This window comes from Vespa velutina, chromosome 2 (assembly GCF_912470025.1).
Source record: "Vespa velutina chromosome 2, iVesVel2.1, whole genome shotgun sequence".
NCBI classification, from domain to species: Eukaryota; Metazoa; Arthropoda; class Insecta; order Hymenoptera; family Vespidae; genus Vespa; species Vespa velutina.
In genome coordinates, this window is record NC_062189.1 from 282,148 (window position 1) to 295,162 (window position 13,015).

The following is a 13,015-nucleotide window of genomic DNA, read 5'->3' on the forward strand; positions in this document are numbered from 1 at the left end:
AAAAGAGACGGATAAAGAAATAAAAGTAAACGAAAAACTTAGAAACAAGATGCATTGCAGCCAAGGTGTGGCAATGGTATTCGAAGACGCGTTTGTCGTCTTTTCACGTTTTTTGTCGCTAAAGTCGCGGGGCTGCGCACTTTTGGAAACACATCGGCAGCGCGAAACCACTGGCATCAAGAAACTGTACAACAGCTTCTTCGTAATGTTCTAAGGGAAGGTGGAATTTGGATAATATTCGCCCTCTAGAAGCCTACGAGTAGTCGGGTGATGCGCTTCCGTACGCTTCCGGAGTGTCCAAAGAGCCGGAGCCGAAAAAAATCAAAGAAACTCGAAATAAACGGATGTACGCTCGGCGAAGGTGTGCCTTTTGATCGAAGGAAGTGAGAGAGAGAGAGAGAGAGAGAAAGAGAGAGAGAAAAGGATATACGACTTTGATGAATGTCCGCGATTGTCAAAATTTTTCCTGGTACCTCATGCACAAATGTCATATCGATAATCGATTATGTTGATTAGACGAAAGACGGCAAGACGGATTTCTTCATTTTCGTCCGACTTATTCTTTCGAGAACGTTTTTATTTCCTAGAGGATAAGCTAGATAAGATCGAAAATAGTTGGATCTGAATCAGGATATTGCGCTATCGTTGAATAGCATTGAGGCCGCTTAATGGAGCTCCATATAATTATGGATGGCGGTACGGAAACCCTGAACGAAGCTATGTGGTTCGCTGAGACACCATCGCCGCCATACGAACAACTATCGCCTAATCGTCCGAACAGATGCGATGGAATAGTAGCGCAGCAAGTAAGTAGGAAAGAGCATTTACTAAAGCTCCGTTCCTTTTCGATAACGCAATTTTATTTATTCTCTGACAGGCAGCCACCGGTTATAACGATTCTCGGGATACATTGTGGCAAGATAAGGAGAACGTGCTAAAGAGTTGTTCGGAAGAGAGTGCTGCTCGAATACGTTCGAGCAACGAATCGCCGTGTCACGTGTCCTCGTCTCCCGAGCAAACGGGCAATCCATCTCAGACGAACAATTTGAAACGTCGAAACGCTGGTGGCGAACCGACGATACACCCTATTTCGGAACTAGATAGGAAGCACGCTAGAAGAGACGGTCAGTACGAGAGAGACCGTTTTATCTCTACCATCTAGATCACCTGTTGCTTGCTCAATCGTTGCCGCTTGAAAGGCACTACTTCGAAGCGTTTACTGTGCTATCTTCTGCGGGTCAATTATCAATTTACGAATGACGACGACTGTGACGTCTTCGCGTCATACCGTTCCGGTTTGCATTAGACACCTCCCCCCACCCCGCCCCTATGCTCCTCCTACGCGCGTACATGTGTGTACAGGCGGAAGCCCTATATCGACGCAACCTATTCGTTATATACGTGCACGAGTATCTCCTTTCGCATAATGGAAATTGACATTCTTTCTCGCCTACGTGATTTAACCCAGACGCGGCAAGGAGGGCTGCATCTTTCCGAATCTCGCGATTCTCTTTAAAAAAATAATTATTATATTATTGATTCCTCCAAACTAACGCTCTCGTACAATAGCTCATCCAAGTTGTTCGTCATTATCTTAAAGTCGTTGCCATAGATAAATCATCTTAAAGGTCGTGGCCAAACGACCCCGATTGCACTGTCGTAGCCACTGCTATTACGTTTTACGTCTACTTCGTAAATCGAAGTCGTTTCTATGATTGGACGAATCCTTAACTTGGACGTGTCTCATTGATTCTCCTCCGAATTGTAAATTTCTTCCGCAAAATTAATGAACGTGACGAGAGTCATAGCTCGTTGCAAGTTCGCTTTTGCATCGTTAAAAAAGTAACAACGCGCCGCTTTTTAGTTACAAATCCGACGCCTTTTCGCCCACGTGGTCAATCGTACTGATAACTCTTGCTTCGAGTACATAGTGTATCGAGCAGATTAGTTCACTGTTGAAAGGAGAAAGAGAGAATCCGACGGCAGTATTCTCCAGCGCGATTAAATTCCCTAAGGGTCTGACATTAAGAAGAATAAGCATTTTCTTTTCGCGTGGTGACTTTTATTTTTTCAACGGTGCCAAGTAGAATGAAGTGGAGTGAAGTCGAAAGATCAAGGGTGTCGTATTTCGAAAGTCGACGTTATTCACCGATAACATTAAAAAATCGACGACGTTACCCGCCCTCCGAGGATACGAAAGAGAGAATCGGTCTGATGCATCATCAGTATCATGCCAATTGCGGGAACTTTCAAGGCGGTACGAATCGATCCATTTTACTCGGACAGGCGCGTTCCCTCTTCAAATTGCACGATTGCTTTATCTTTTTCTCTTGGTTGCGCATCTGAAAGAAAAAAAGAAAAAAAAAAAAAAAGAAAAGAAATTCAAGCTTAATCTCTTGCTCGTAGGATCTATCGGAAGCAATGGTTCCACAGGTCAAGGTTGGTCCACACAGGTGGAAGAACTTGCGGAACATCTGGCCGACTTTGACGGATCATTGTCCGCTCTCGCGGCTTCCGATCTTGCTACAGCCGTCGCCTCCTACAATATGAGGTAAGATGGATAAAGTTCTTTCAATGAGTTCGAAACTTCGATCAACAGACGAAATTCAAAAACTCGCGCGGATCGTTTCCCTCTCGGTCGGTATATTATCGATGGACGTTGGAACTGTTCGTCGATAATGTAGATCTCCAACGTAGGAATCAAGCTGAGATCGAATCTCGATTGAACCGTGTGCAGAAGTCGGAACTAAAGTCAAGACAAAAATCCGGTTCTAACCGGACGCAGTCGTTGGCATTACGTCGTATCGGCGACACAGCCACAAAATTCTAATCATCCTCGGTTATATACTCTCGACGCGTGTGTAGCGTCTATGGAAAATCGTGCGTACGTTAAGAGATAACGAATTTTTTCTAAACAAAGGAATGAGACGACCTTACGAGACGAGAATATACTACTACGTCGTAGACATGTGGAAAATATTTTTCCGTTCGAAACGTAAACGTTTGTATGCGCGCGGATAGGATACTACATAAATAGTAAGGGCTTCATTCGGTACGCGTCGATAATGTAGTAATTTTTCAAGTTCGCGGAAGCACATCGGTATTTGACTATTGGTCTATGCGCGTGCGCGTTCATTCGTCGGGAGAGAGAGAGAGAGAGAGAGAGAGAGAGAGAGAGAGAGAGAGAGAGAGAGAGAGAGAGAGAGAGAGAGAGAGAGAGAGACAAAAGAAAAGAAAAATAATAATCGTTTAGCACTTGAAACTCGATCGCAATCTCTGCTGCATTTATTTACATATATCACGTTATATGCGTTTATCGTTATCGATTCGAAATAATGCAATGATTATTGGTACGTTCACAAAAATCGTTCGATAAAGTTTTTTATTACTGTATATATATATATATATATGTATGTATGTATGTACGTATGTATGTATGTATGTATGTATGTAGGAAAAAAGACAACTCGAAGGAAAATCCTCGTCACTTTGCATGGATTTTTATTTAATAAATCATTAGTCGCGAGATACAGAGAGAGAGAGAGAGAGAGAGAGAGAGAGAGAGAGAGAGAGAGAATAAAAGAGTGCGGTGAATCGAGAACATCACATCAGTGATCAGCTGACGCGATATAGAATACACATGGAGAATATTTCCAAACGTCGGATCTTTTCGATGATACGATCGGTTTATTATTAGCTGTCGGATTTCGAGCGGTGCAAATCTCATTCATATCTACAAACATCTTAGAATTACCGCTTCTGTTTACAAAATGCTCATCGAAAGAGCCTGCTAGAAGTGTGAATCGAAAGTAAGGCCTTTCAAAATTGCTATTGTCCATTGATTTTCAAGTATTTTTAATAAATACGAAAATAAATCAAAAAATACGACAACGCGCTTTCATAACGATTGATAGGAAAAAATGCATCAGTATATAAAACATGGGTAAGTCGAGAAACATTTTTTTTTCTCATCGAGTTTTTGTAACAAAGTTATGCTCGGCGAACGCGCCACTTGCGTTATGTCGAACTTGAGATTTCCTTTGGAATCTTGCGCAAAAAAGTTTTCCGCTATTCGATCAGAGTTTTTTCGTCATTCATTTGTGATAAAAAAAAAACTTTTATAGGGCTGATATCAAAGTCGATGCACCGGTCGAAGAACCGGTGCGTTCTAGTTTCGGCTGACCTTACTCATTCAGTTTTTATCACGTGGATTCCTTTCTCTTTCTCTCTCTCTCTCTCTCTCTCTCTCTCTCTCCCCCCCTCTCTCTCCCTCTCTCTCCGTCATCTAAAATGCTGTTTATTTATTCCGCCGAACACGAGATAAATACGCAGAAGAATTGTAACACAAAATTGTCTAATATAACGCGTCGAATTTGTTTAAATTGCCGAGAGATCACAGAGAGAAGGGGGGGGGGTGGGAGAGAGCGTATAGTTTATGCGTTAATTATCCGACAATTGAAAAAATACATTAATCACTAGTATTTCTGTAAGACTATCCGTGATATCAACATTCGACTTCGCACCTCGTTCATCACGTGACTCTACTACAAACATGCGCTCGTCGTTTGTATTATTATTAGATTACTATTATAATTTTGTACTCTGCTTCTTTGCTTAAAAAAGAAAAAAGAAAAAAAAAATGTTTGACGTTTTCAGCGAAGCTTTACTCGCCTTTCCATCGGTCTTCAAGCAGGAAGCACCGTCACCGGAAAATCAACACAACAGTTCGAAGTAAGTAAGGTTATTGATATTGAAGATAATAAAAGAAAATTTTCAAACGAGAAAGTCAATTAGACGGAGAAAATCGAACGGAATTTACCAGGACGCTCCCCTGCAAAGAGACGAATCGATAAACACTCGATAAATACTTCATGTTCGTCTTTATCATCGTACTTCTGACTTCTTCGGGTCAGAATCTTTAGTCCCACGCCTCGTAGAGAGTTATCTACGTCGAGAGAATGAGTTAACTGTTAGCGTTAAATATTAGTCGAGTTGGTCATCGTTCCCTCATTAAAGACGTTTTATCCTAAATCTTTGGATAAATATAACACTTTGCGATCCTTTTTATTTTCAAAATATTACATTAAAAGCGATCGCACTAGATATCTCTACGCGATATATCTCTTCCATGATTAATCGAAGACTTCGGCATTTATCTTAAAAGGGGATATCTCTCATTCGATGGCAGATTGCAAGGGATTAACGGATAGGTCATGTGAAACGTGAGAAAAAGGGGTGGGAGGGAACAATGAAAACTTCCAAATTAAAAGTCTCTTCTTCCATTCTTCTAAATTTATAGTGAGTTGATCAAGGCAAATGTTGCGCTCGACAAGTATTGTAGCAGTGCGTGTTGCAGTTTAAATCACGTGACCCAGAGAGCAATAAACGGGCCAGCTTCGAATAATACGAACGTCGGTACGATCGAAGCGGACAACAACAACAACAACAACAACAACAACAACAACAACAACAACAATGGACAGACCGCGGCGGCGAGTCTTCATCAGCTGCTCTACTCGGGTAACGAGGAATATCCGGCGACATCGACCTCAGGAAATCACGTTTCTTCCTCCCAACAAGGAAATGAGTTCAACGAGGATTGTCGGTAGGAAATAAAATGCCAAATGTTAAAGGGAAAATCAAATGATTAATCAATCATAGGGAGAGGTTGATGGACAAAGAAATCTTCTTTTTGTAGCTTCCAATACGTTCTTGCAGCGGCTACGAGCATCGCGACAAAGGTCAACGAGGAAACGCTTACGTATTTAAACCAAGGTCAGTCGTACGAAGTCAAATTGAAGAAACTCGGGGATCTATCGGCCTATCGCGGAAGGATTTTGAAGGTACTTGGTCATGCGCTTTCCTAGAAAAGAAGGAACCCTTTAGGAAAACTTTTATGTTTGGGTAGCGGCATCTTAAAAACGCTTCGGTGATATGTCACGATATTATATAAGCGAGCTCATGCTGACTTATAAGCGAACTCGTGACGACTTTAACGTAGTACTTTCTTTTGTAATAGACGCATATGCGTCGTTTTAATCTTCATCCAGGAGGCCAACTTTGTATACATTGATTCCATTAGGGTTGTAGTCGTAAAAATTCTCAGGTAATTGCTCCATTGGTAATGTTCAATCTATAAGGCCGCGCAGAGAGCGAATTCATCTTGTCACCTCAGCAGACGTGCCATAATACATACGACCCGTAGGGACTCGTTGTCGCGTCAGAGATGACTCGTTAAAAGGCGTCCATGTATCTTTAGGAAAATGATAAAAGTTTCGTCCGTACTCGCGCGTACGGACGCGTTCCACGGCATGAGCTCCTCGATGTGTCCTCGACGTTCGCAAGATGTGAGTCGCCCAAACGGTACTACAACGCCTCTGAAGGGACATACGACGTTTCTGTTTCAGTCGACGATTCGTATTTGTTTTCACGAGAGGCGCCTCCAATACACCGAGCGAGAACAAATGCTCGCTTGGCAACGTGCTAGACCCGGTGAAAGATTACTCGAAGTAGATGTTCCCCTTAGTTATGGTATGGTGGACGTTTGTCAACCATCTCCGTCCAGCAATAGCGTAGAATTTATGTGGGATCCCACCAAGGAGGTTGGCGTTTATATAAAGGTAAAGAATAGGCATAGTGCCGGGATTGATGATAGTGGGGGATTGAAGGGGGACATGACAAAGAAGCTATTAATTCACGTACTCGTCTCGTAGATTTGTTCCTTCTTTGTTATCACAGGTTAATTGTATTAGCACGGAGTTTACACCAAAGAAACACGGTGGCGAGAAAGGTGTACCTTTTCGAATTCAAGTCGAAACCCGATTACCCGGCGGACCCCGATTGCATGCCGCATCTTGTCAGGTCAAAGTCTTTAAATTGAAAGGGGCCGATCGTAAACACAAACAAGACCGAGATAAAATTCAACGGCGACCGCCGCACGAACAGGACAAGTATCAGCCCGGTTACGATTGCACTATTTTATCCGACGTAAGATTACTCTTTTTATTAAACACCTAAATCGGCCTAATTCCTAACCGTTATCGCATGCAAATATCTTTATCCTCGTACTTACAGATTCCATTAGAAGCATTGTCATCGTCGAATTTGATAGCGCAAAACGGACCGAGTCCTTACACGTCAACCGAGGCAATGTAAGTAATTATCACCTTAATCGTATCTCTAATAATTGAAACTAAGAAAATATTGTTTGTCCTCGTTAATAATCATGCGATGCGCGTACTTGCGTTTATAAAAAATGAGGCTGACGATGCGGCTCGATCGAGAATCGATTACGAAACAAAAGTCATACGTATGCTATTAGCTACGATCAAAGTTTCCGTAATCTTGCATTGACGAAAGAAACGTTATGTCCTTTTCTTTATCTAAATTGCGAAACAATGAGACAACTGCAAATTCGCTCGTGCGATAATCACCAGAGAGTCGTTTCGAGGTCCGCGCGATAGCCGACTAATATTCCGATGAAAATAACCTGAAATTTTATAGCATACCGACAAGACCGATAGACCGCAACCGAAATATACGTAAGTCCCGGCCCTTACGTAACTTCTCCTCCAAACGTAAATATCCGAGCAAACCGAATTTTCTCCTGCATAACTCGCGTAGCTTACAATTTTGATCTACTATCGTCCTATCGATCTTTATCGGAAGTGCGATTAAAGATACGACACGATACGATATAAATCTTTCGCGTTTAACAAACTATTTATCTCTCTCTCTCTCTCTCTCTCTCTCTCTCTTTTGGAATCGTTACATTAATAATTGCAACGATTGGCTCGTTCCCCCAAACGAAATGAAAAAAAGTACTGTCAAAAAAAGGTTCAAACGGCATCGTATACAATTTCTATACGTTCCGTTTAGGAATACATGGGACATACAACGTCGTCGTTACAATGGCGATCTTTGAAAAATGTTTAAGAGGCAAACAGCTAATAAACGTCGAGAAGAAAAATACCGTCGTGGGTAAGGCAGATATAAAACGAAACTTGGCATGGTAGAGTGTGTGTGGGGCGCATTAGAGTGAGAGCGAGAGAGAGAGAGAGAGAGAGAGAGAGAGAGAGAGAGCGCGAGCATGTAGCAGCCCCACCGTCGATGCGCTCGAGCGCTATAAAATACGGTGAATGCGCACGGCGTTGCCGGATCGTCGGGAGCCGACGAAGGCGGTTAGAGAGCAGAGCAGGGACTGAGGAGTAAAACGGAAGGAAGGTGGAGGTTACCGACGGACCAAGAACTAACAGTTCGTAACCGTGGCTAATAAACTGGCTCGAACTGGCGCGAGCCGGCATCTGGTGGAGCCGGCAGCGACGCAGCGTTGCTACATAGAAAGGAGGGATATGGAGGAAAAGCGAGAGAGAGAGAGAGAGAGAGAGAGAGAGAGAGAGAAAGAAAGAGAGAGAGAGAGAGAGAGATTGCACCGACGACAAATAAATTCAGAACGTCGTATGATCAACGCGTTATCGTCGTCGGTCTGCTCTGTTTAGGATTTTCTTCATATCCTTTTTTTTTTAGCTTGTAACTTTGCGAGCAGGTTAGCCATCTCCTTTTTTGCGAATCCTTTGTCACGAAATCCGAGTCTCTCTCTTCTCGGTGGTATAAGAGAGACGTTTCTGTAGTTGGGCGGCTCTGGATTAGCGCCCGAGAACGAGATATCTGTCGTGTAAGAGAAAGATCAAAGAAGAATAGCAAACATGATCTATCGTTGAGAGAGTTTCACAGGAAATCAATGTACCATTGGTATCCGTGCATACGGACCGCAAGTGCTCGACGAAGTTTAACGGCGTGTTATAACCGCTGTCGACGACCTTGAAGCGAACCCATCGACGGATTTCTATCGTCCGTCGTCGGGAGTTTCCTCGAGGTTTTCCTTTAATCGTTCTCAACTTCATTTCGAGTTTATTTGAGTAATTTTGTTGTCTTCTGCAGTATCGTGCAACGAAGAGAATCGAAAGAATTTTCGCGAGTGATCGTGCGCAAAGTGTAAAGTCTCTTACGTAAGCGAACGAAACGGTACGGAGATTCGAAAAGAGAGAAAAAAAAATCAAGGAAAAAAGAAAAACATTTCGTGCGTGCGTGCGTGCGTGTGTGCGTGCGTGCGTCGTACGTCGTACGTGCGATTCGACGGTTCGTCAAAGGCGACGCCGACTTACAATAATAGTTTTGTTTTCGTCAAGCTCGAGCTTCTTCTTACGTCGCTCTGTCGAAAGGAAAAAACAAATAATAAAAGAAGCTTTACGTTGGAAGGAGAGTCGATAGCGACTCACGAATCGGTGGCGATCGTCGTCCTCTGAGAAAAAGAAGAAACGTTCAGGCCGTTGGAATGCTCCCGTTTGTCGTTTCAGCGGCACGATCACCGCTATCGTCCATAGGATCGTTCGACTTTACTTTTGTTCCACGGGTCAACGTCGATCTTTCGCCAACTCTCGCTATCGTAGATCGAAAAATTCTCTTCCTCTCGCGGGAAATCGTGATTATCGGTAACGAGCGATCGTTGCCATCGCGACATGATCGTCGTTTGAGATGACGAGCGGCCTGACCGCCGCAAAGCCTAAGCCAGGGCGGTTAAAAACGCTCCTCATTTGATATATCGTTAGGACCCTCGCTCTTGTATGGCGGAATTAATTGGAATCAAACGGAACGCGAACAACGAGGAGAGGATCGTTCGGAGAATGGACGATCGATAAAGAAAATACCACCGAGAGAGAGAGAGAGAGAGAGAGAGAGAGAGACCAGAAGCGAAGCGTAAAGAAAATCTTATCCGAAGATATAGAGAAATTCCTCTCTCTGGAGTTTTGATAAAAAAGAGCAGGAGGAGGTAGGTGGGGGTGGAGAAGGAGACGAGGAGCAACGAGTGATATTTTGACAAATAGGAAACGATCCGACGACGACGACAACGACGACGAAGGCCAACGAAAAAAAAATCACGCCGGTAAAGACGAGACCGGTGATATCTGGTTTGGGGCAAGTATGCGTCAATCTAAAAGCGATCATCCGGCTCAAACCGATCGGGACAACTGCCACGAAAGCTAACACGCTTTTACCTCTTTCCGAAGGGGCCCCCTTCTTCTATTTGTTTTCTTTTTTCTTTTTTTTTTTTTTTTTTTTTTTTTTTTTTTTTTTTTTTTTTTTTCTCGCAATGGACAAACGTCCGAAACATTGCGAGAAATAAAATTAAACAATTCAATACGTTCGTCGTGTTCGCTCGATAAAGAAGATTTTCGAGCGAACGAGATACATATTACATATTTCCTCGAATTCGATCGTTTGGAAATAGTCGTCGAGATATCGCGAAATGTCCAAGAGCTTCTCAAATTGGGACTTGAAGAGTTGCTGGACCGTTCGAACGTCGCGTAATCCTAGGGAAGAATCTTCTTCTACGGCATTGATTTTCGAACACGAGGTTACCGTCAAAGGTGGCGGTCCATTAGGAATAGAAATAGTAGCCAAATTCATACACGCTCTTATTGACGGTCGAGCTAGAAGGAATCATCTTTTTCGAGGAGGATTGATGAGTCTTACTTTAAAAAGATGTCGGAACGACTCGAAGAGGATCGCTACGAGCAAGGCGTCCAAGTTAATCTTTCGCCTGAAAACACCTACCGTGTAAGACTAGAGAATAATATATATTTAGGGATTTCGTTTCAACTATTTCTAATTGTAAGCCACTCGTCTTTTTTCCCTTTCTCTCTTCCCAACCATACCTTTCCTCCCTTCGCCTTTTTGCATGACTCTACGTGGGTGTATAAAATGCGTTATGGTCGTTTCGCTTTAATTGTTCCCAATAAAGTTAATTTGTCTGAAACGTGATATTATAAATCTCTCTCTCTCTCTCTCTCTCCTCCTCTCTCTCTCCTCTCTCTCTCTCTCTCTCTCTCTCTCTCTCTTTCACACACACACACGCGCGCGCGCGCACTCGTTCACTCTCGTTTATCGCTCTAATTGTGATCGTATAAATAGAAATAGAGAGAAGGCGCGTTTCCAGTCGCGTCTATATAATCGTGTACTTTCGCATCTTTTTCTAGATCACCACAAAGCCGAGCGAGCGTAGGTGGCAACGTTTCGCCCATTAGAGCACCTTCAGCCCTATCGGTCTCCGGTTCTGGAGTCGTACCCTTGGTATCGGTGCCGGATGCTGCGAAAGAAAACGTAGGAACGGCACCGGCTCTTCCATCGCCCGCAGCCATCTTACCGGATCAATCTTGCATCGTTGAAACCGACAACGTTGGTTTCTCGAGGAAAAACGCCAATTCCCCGAAACAATTGGAATCTATGAAAATCGTAATTGCGTTTTCTTGAATGAAAAAAAGCATTTGTTTTCGATATCTTCTTTGAATGTATATTTATCGATTTTTTCATATTCCAAAGGGAACATCTTACTTCACCGAATTGGCACCGGACGCTAATACAGCGCAAACGAGCGCGTGGCTTCGAGCGGGCCGATTCAACGCTTTCGAGTCGACCTTCGCAAGTTTCTCAGCTTCTGACATTTTACGGCTCTCTAGAGACGACTTGATACAAATCTGCGGTCTCGCCGATGGAATACGATTGTTCAATGCTCTGCACTCGAAGGCACCGACGCCGAAACTCACGCTCTATTTCTCCTTGGAAAGTAACGGCTCGCTCTGGAGAGTCGCTTATCTCGATCATTTGACCAGCAACGCGCTAACGAACAAATTAACGAGCACTTTGAGCCTATCTCAGGATCGTTTACACTCGGTGCTTTTCCTCGGTCCTCAAGGAATTCACGTTTTGGTTACCGACGAATTGGTTGCTAATATGAAGGACGAAAGCATGTACTTCGTGGAAACCATCAAAGGTAAATACGACCAATACCCATCTACGATCAAACTTTATTCCTTCGAATCGATTGTTTCTTTTTTGCTTTTTTTTCTTTCTTTTCCTTTTTTTTTCCTTTTCTTTTTTTTTTTTTTTTTTTTTTTTTTATAGATACGGCCAGCGAACGGTACAAATTACTCTTGAAATTATCGTCACGCTGAACACCGACGGATACTACTCCGTTAGTATGGGCATCGATTTAGAAAATCTTTATGAGAAGATAATCGAACGGGGGAGAGCACGATGATGCGCGATGATACTCCGATACTTTACTCTTTCTGCAATATCGTTTATATAGATGTGATAAATGTGCATCGTTACGGAAGAAAAACGAGGAAACGATTCAAGCGAGTTAAACGGCAAATTTACATTCTAACTAATTAAAGATAATGCACGAAAGGGAGTCATCTATATTTAACTTATCAATTTGTAGGCGCATAAGTTTGTATTTATGACATAGACGGTATCGATCATCTTTTTTATACGATAATAACAAATTCTCGTCGTATGGTATATATTGATTTCTAATATTTCGCATTATAAATCACTTATATTTTTGACAATAATAGCGACAATACCGAAAGAAATGTTCGAGTGTTACGAGCGAATTTGTTTTTTGCCATATTAATTTTAAATCCATTTGAAAAATATCGATTTATGTATATATGGCGCGAGTTAAGAAATGGCCTGGTAATGGATAGCCCCGTCAAATTTGTTACTTTATTTTATTTCATCTCTTACGAGAAAAATTAAATTTATTATTAAAAATATATTTTTATTGCGTTATGATATTAAATATAACCATTGTTTTTCTTCTTTTGTTATTCATCAGTAAACTGTTGTTGTATAGGTAGATACTGACTTTTTAAAAGCATCACAGATTCTGAATACCAAATGACTAATATTTACGTAATAAAAAAGAAAAAAAACCTCATAGTTATTAACGTCGTAAAAGTTATTTTATTATCGTGTTTGTTTGATTGATATAACTGGAAAATGAATGGAGCGAAATGTGAAATGTGAAATTCATAAATTTCTTCGTTCTTTCGCAACCAATGGAAAATATATATTAAAGCGGCACAATCGATTCGTGTTAGGTGCCTTAATTGTTCTGCCAAGCATAATTCCAAATGCTTCCAAGGAGTGGTATTAAGTATGCAAATTG

The 13,015-nt window shown here is 42.2% G+C and overlaps 1 protein-coding gene across 4 annotated transcripts; it reads left to right on the plus strand.

Moving 5' to 3' along the window:
• The first annotated feature begins 217 nt into the window (after positions 1-217).
• On the plus strand, positions 218-12,646 carry LOC124946957 (transcription factor CP2). 4 transcript variants are annotated; one of them, XM_047488428.1, is made up of 12 exons: positions 218-806; positions 878-1,124; positions 2,407-2,551; positions 4,657-4,731; positions 5,300-5,605; positions 5,699-5,843; positions 6,384-6,620; positions 6,739-6,987; positions 7,075-7,151; positions 11,037-11,292; positions 11,380-11,830; positions 11,962-12,646. In XM_047488428.1, exons 1-12 carry the CDS (start codon positions 669-671, stop codon positions 12,009-12,011), a joined length of 2,376 nt encoding a protein of 791 aa, XP_047344384.1. In that variant the 5' UTR covers positions 218-668; the 3' UTR covers positions 12,012-12,646. The 4 variants fall into 4 exon arrangements, with proteins under 4 accessions (XP_047344384.1, XP_047344385.1, XP_047344386.1 ...); XM_047488429.1 differs by having other exon boundaries at positions 6,408-6,620; XM_047488430.1 differs by having other exon boundaries at positions 5,357-5,605.
• The last annotated feature ends 369 nt before the right edge of the window (positions 12,647-13,015 follow it).

Excerpts from the sequence above, each read along its gene's own strand:
- LOC124946957 (XM_047488428.1), top strand. The coding sequence starts at position 669 with ATGGAGCTCCATATAATTATGGATGGCGGTACGGAAACCCTGAACGAA. Across the intron at positions 6,621-6,738 it reads AGGTTGGCGTTTATATAAAG|GTTAATTGTATTAGCACGGA; the intron begins GTAAAGAATAGG and ends TTGTTATCACAG. Across the intron at positions 11,831-11,961 it reads CTTCGTGGAAACCATCAAAG|ATACGGCCAGCGAACGGTAC; the intron begins GTAAATACGACC and ends TTTTTTTTATAG.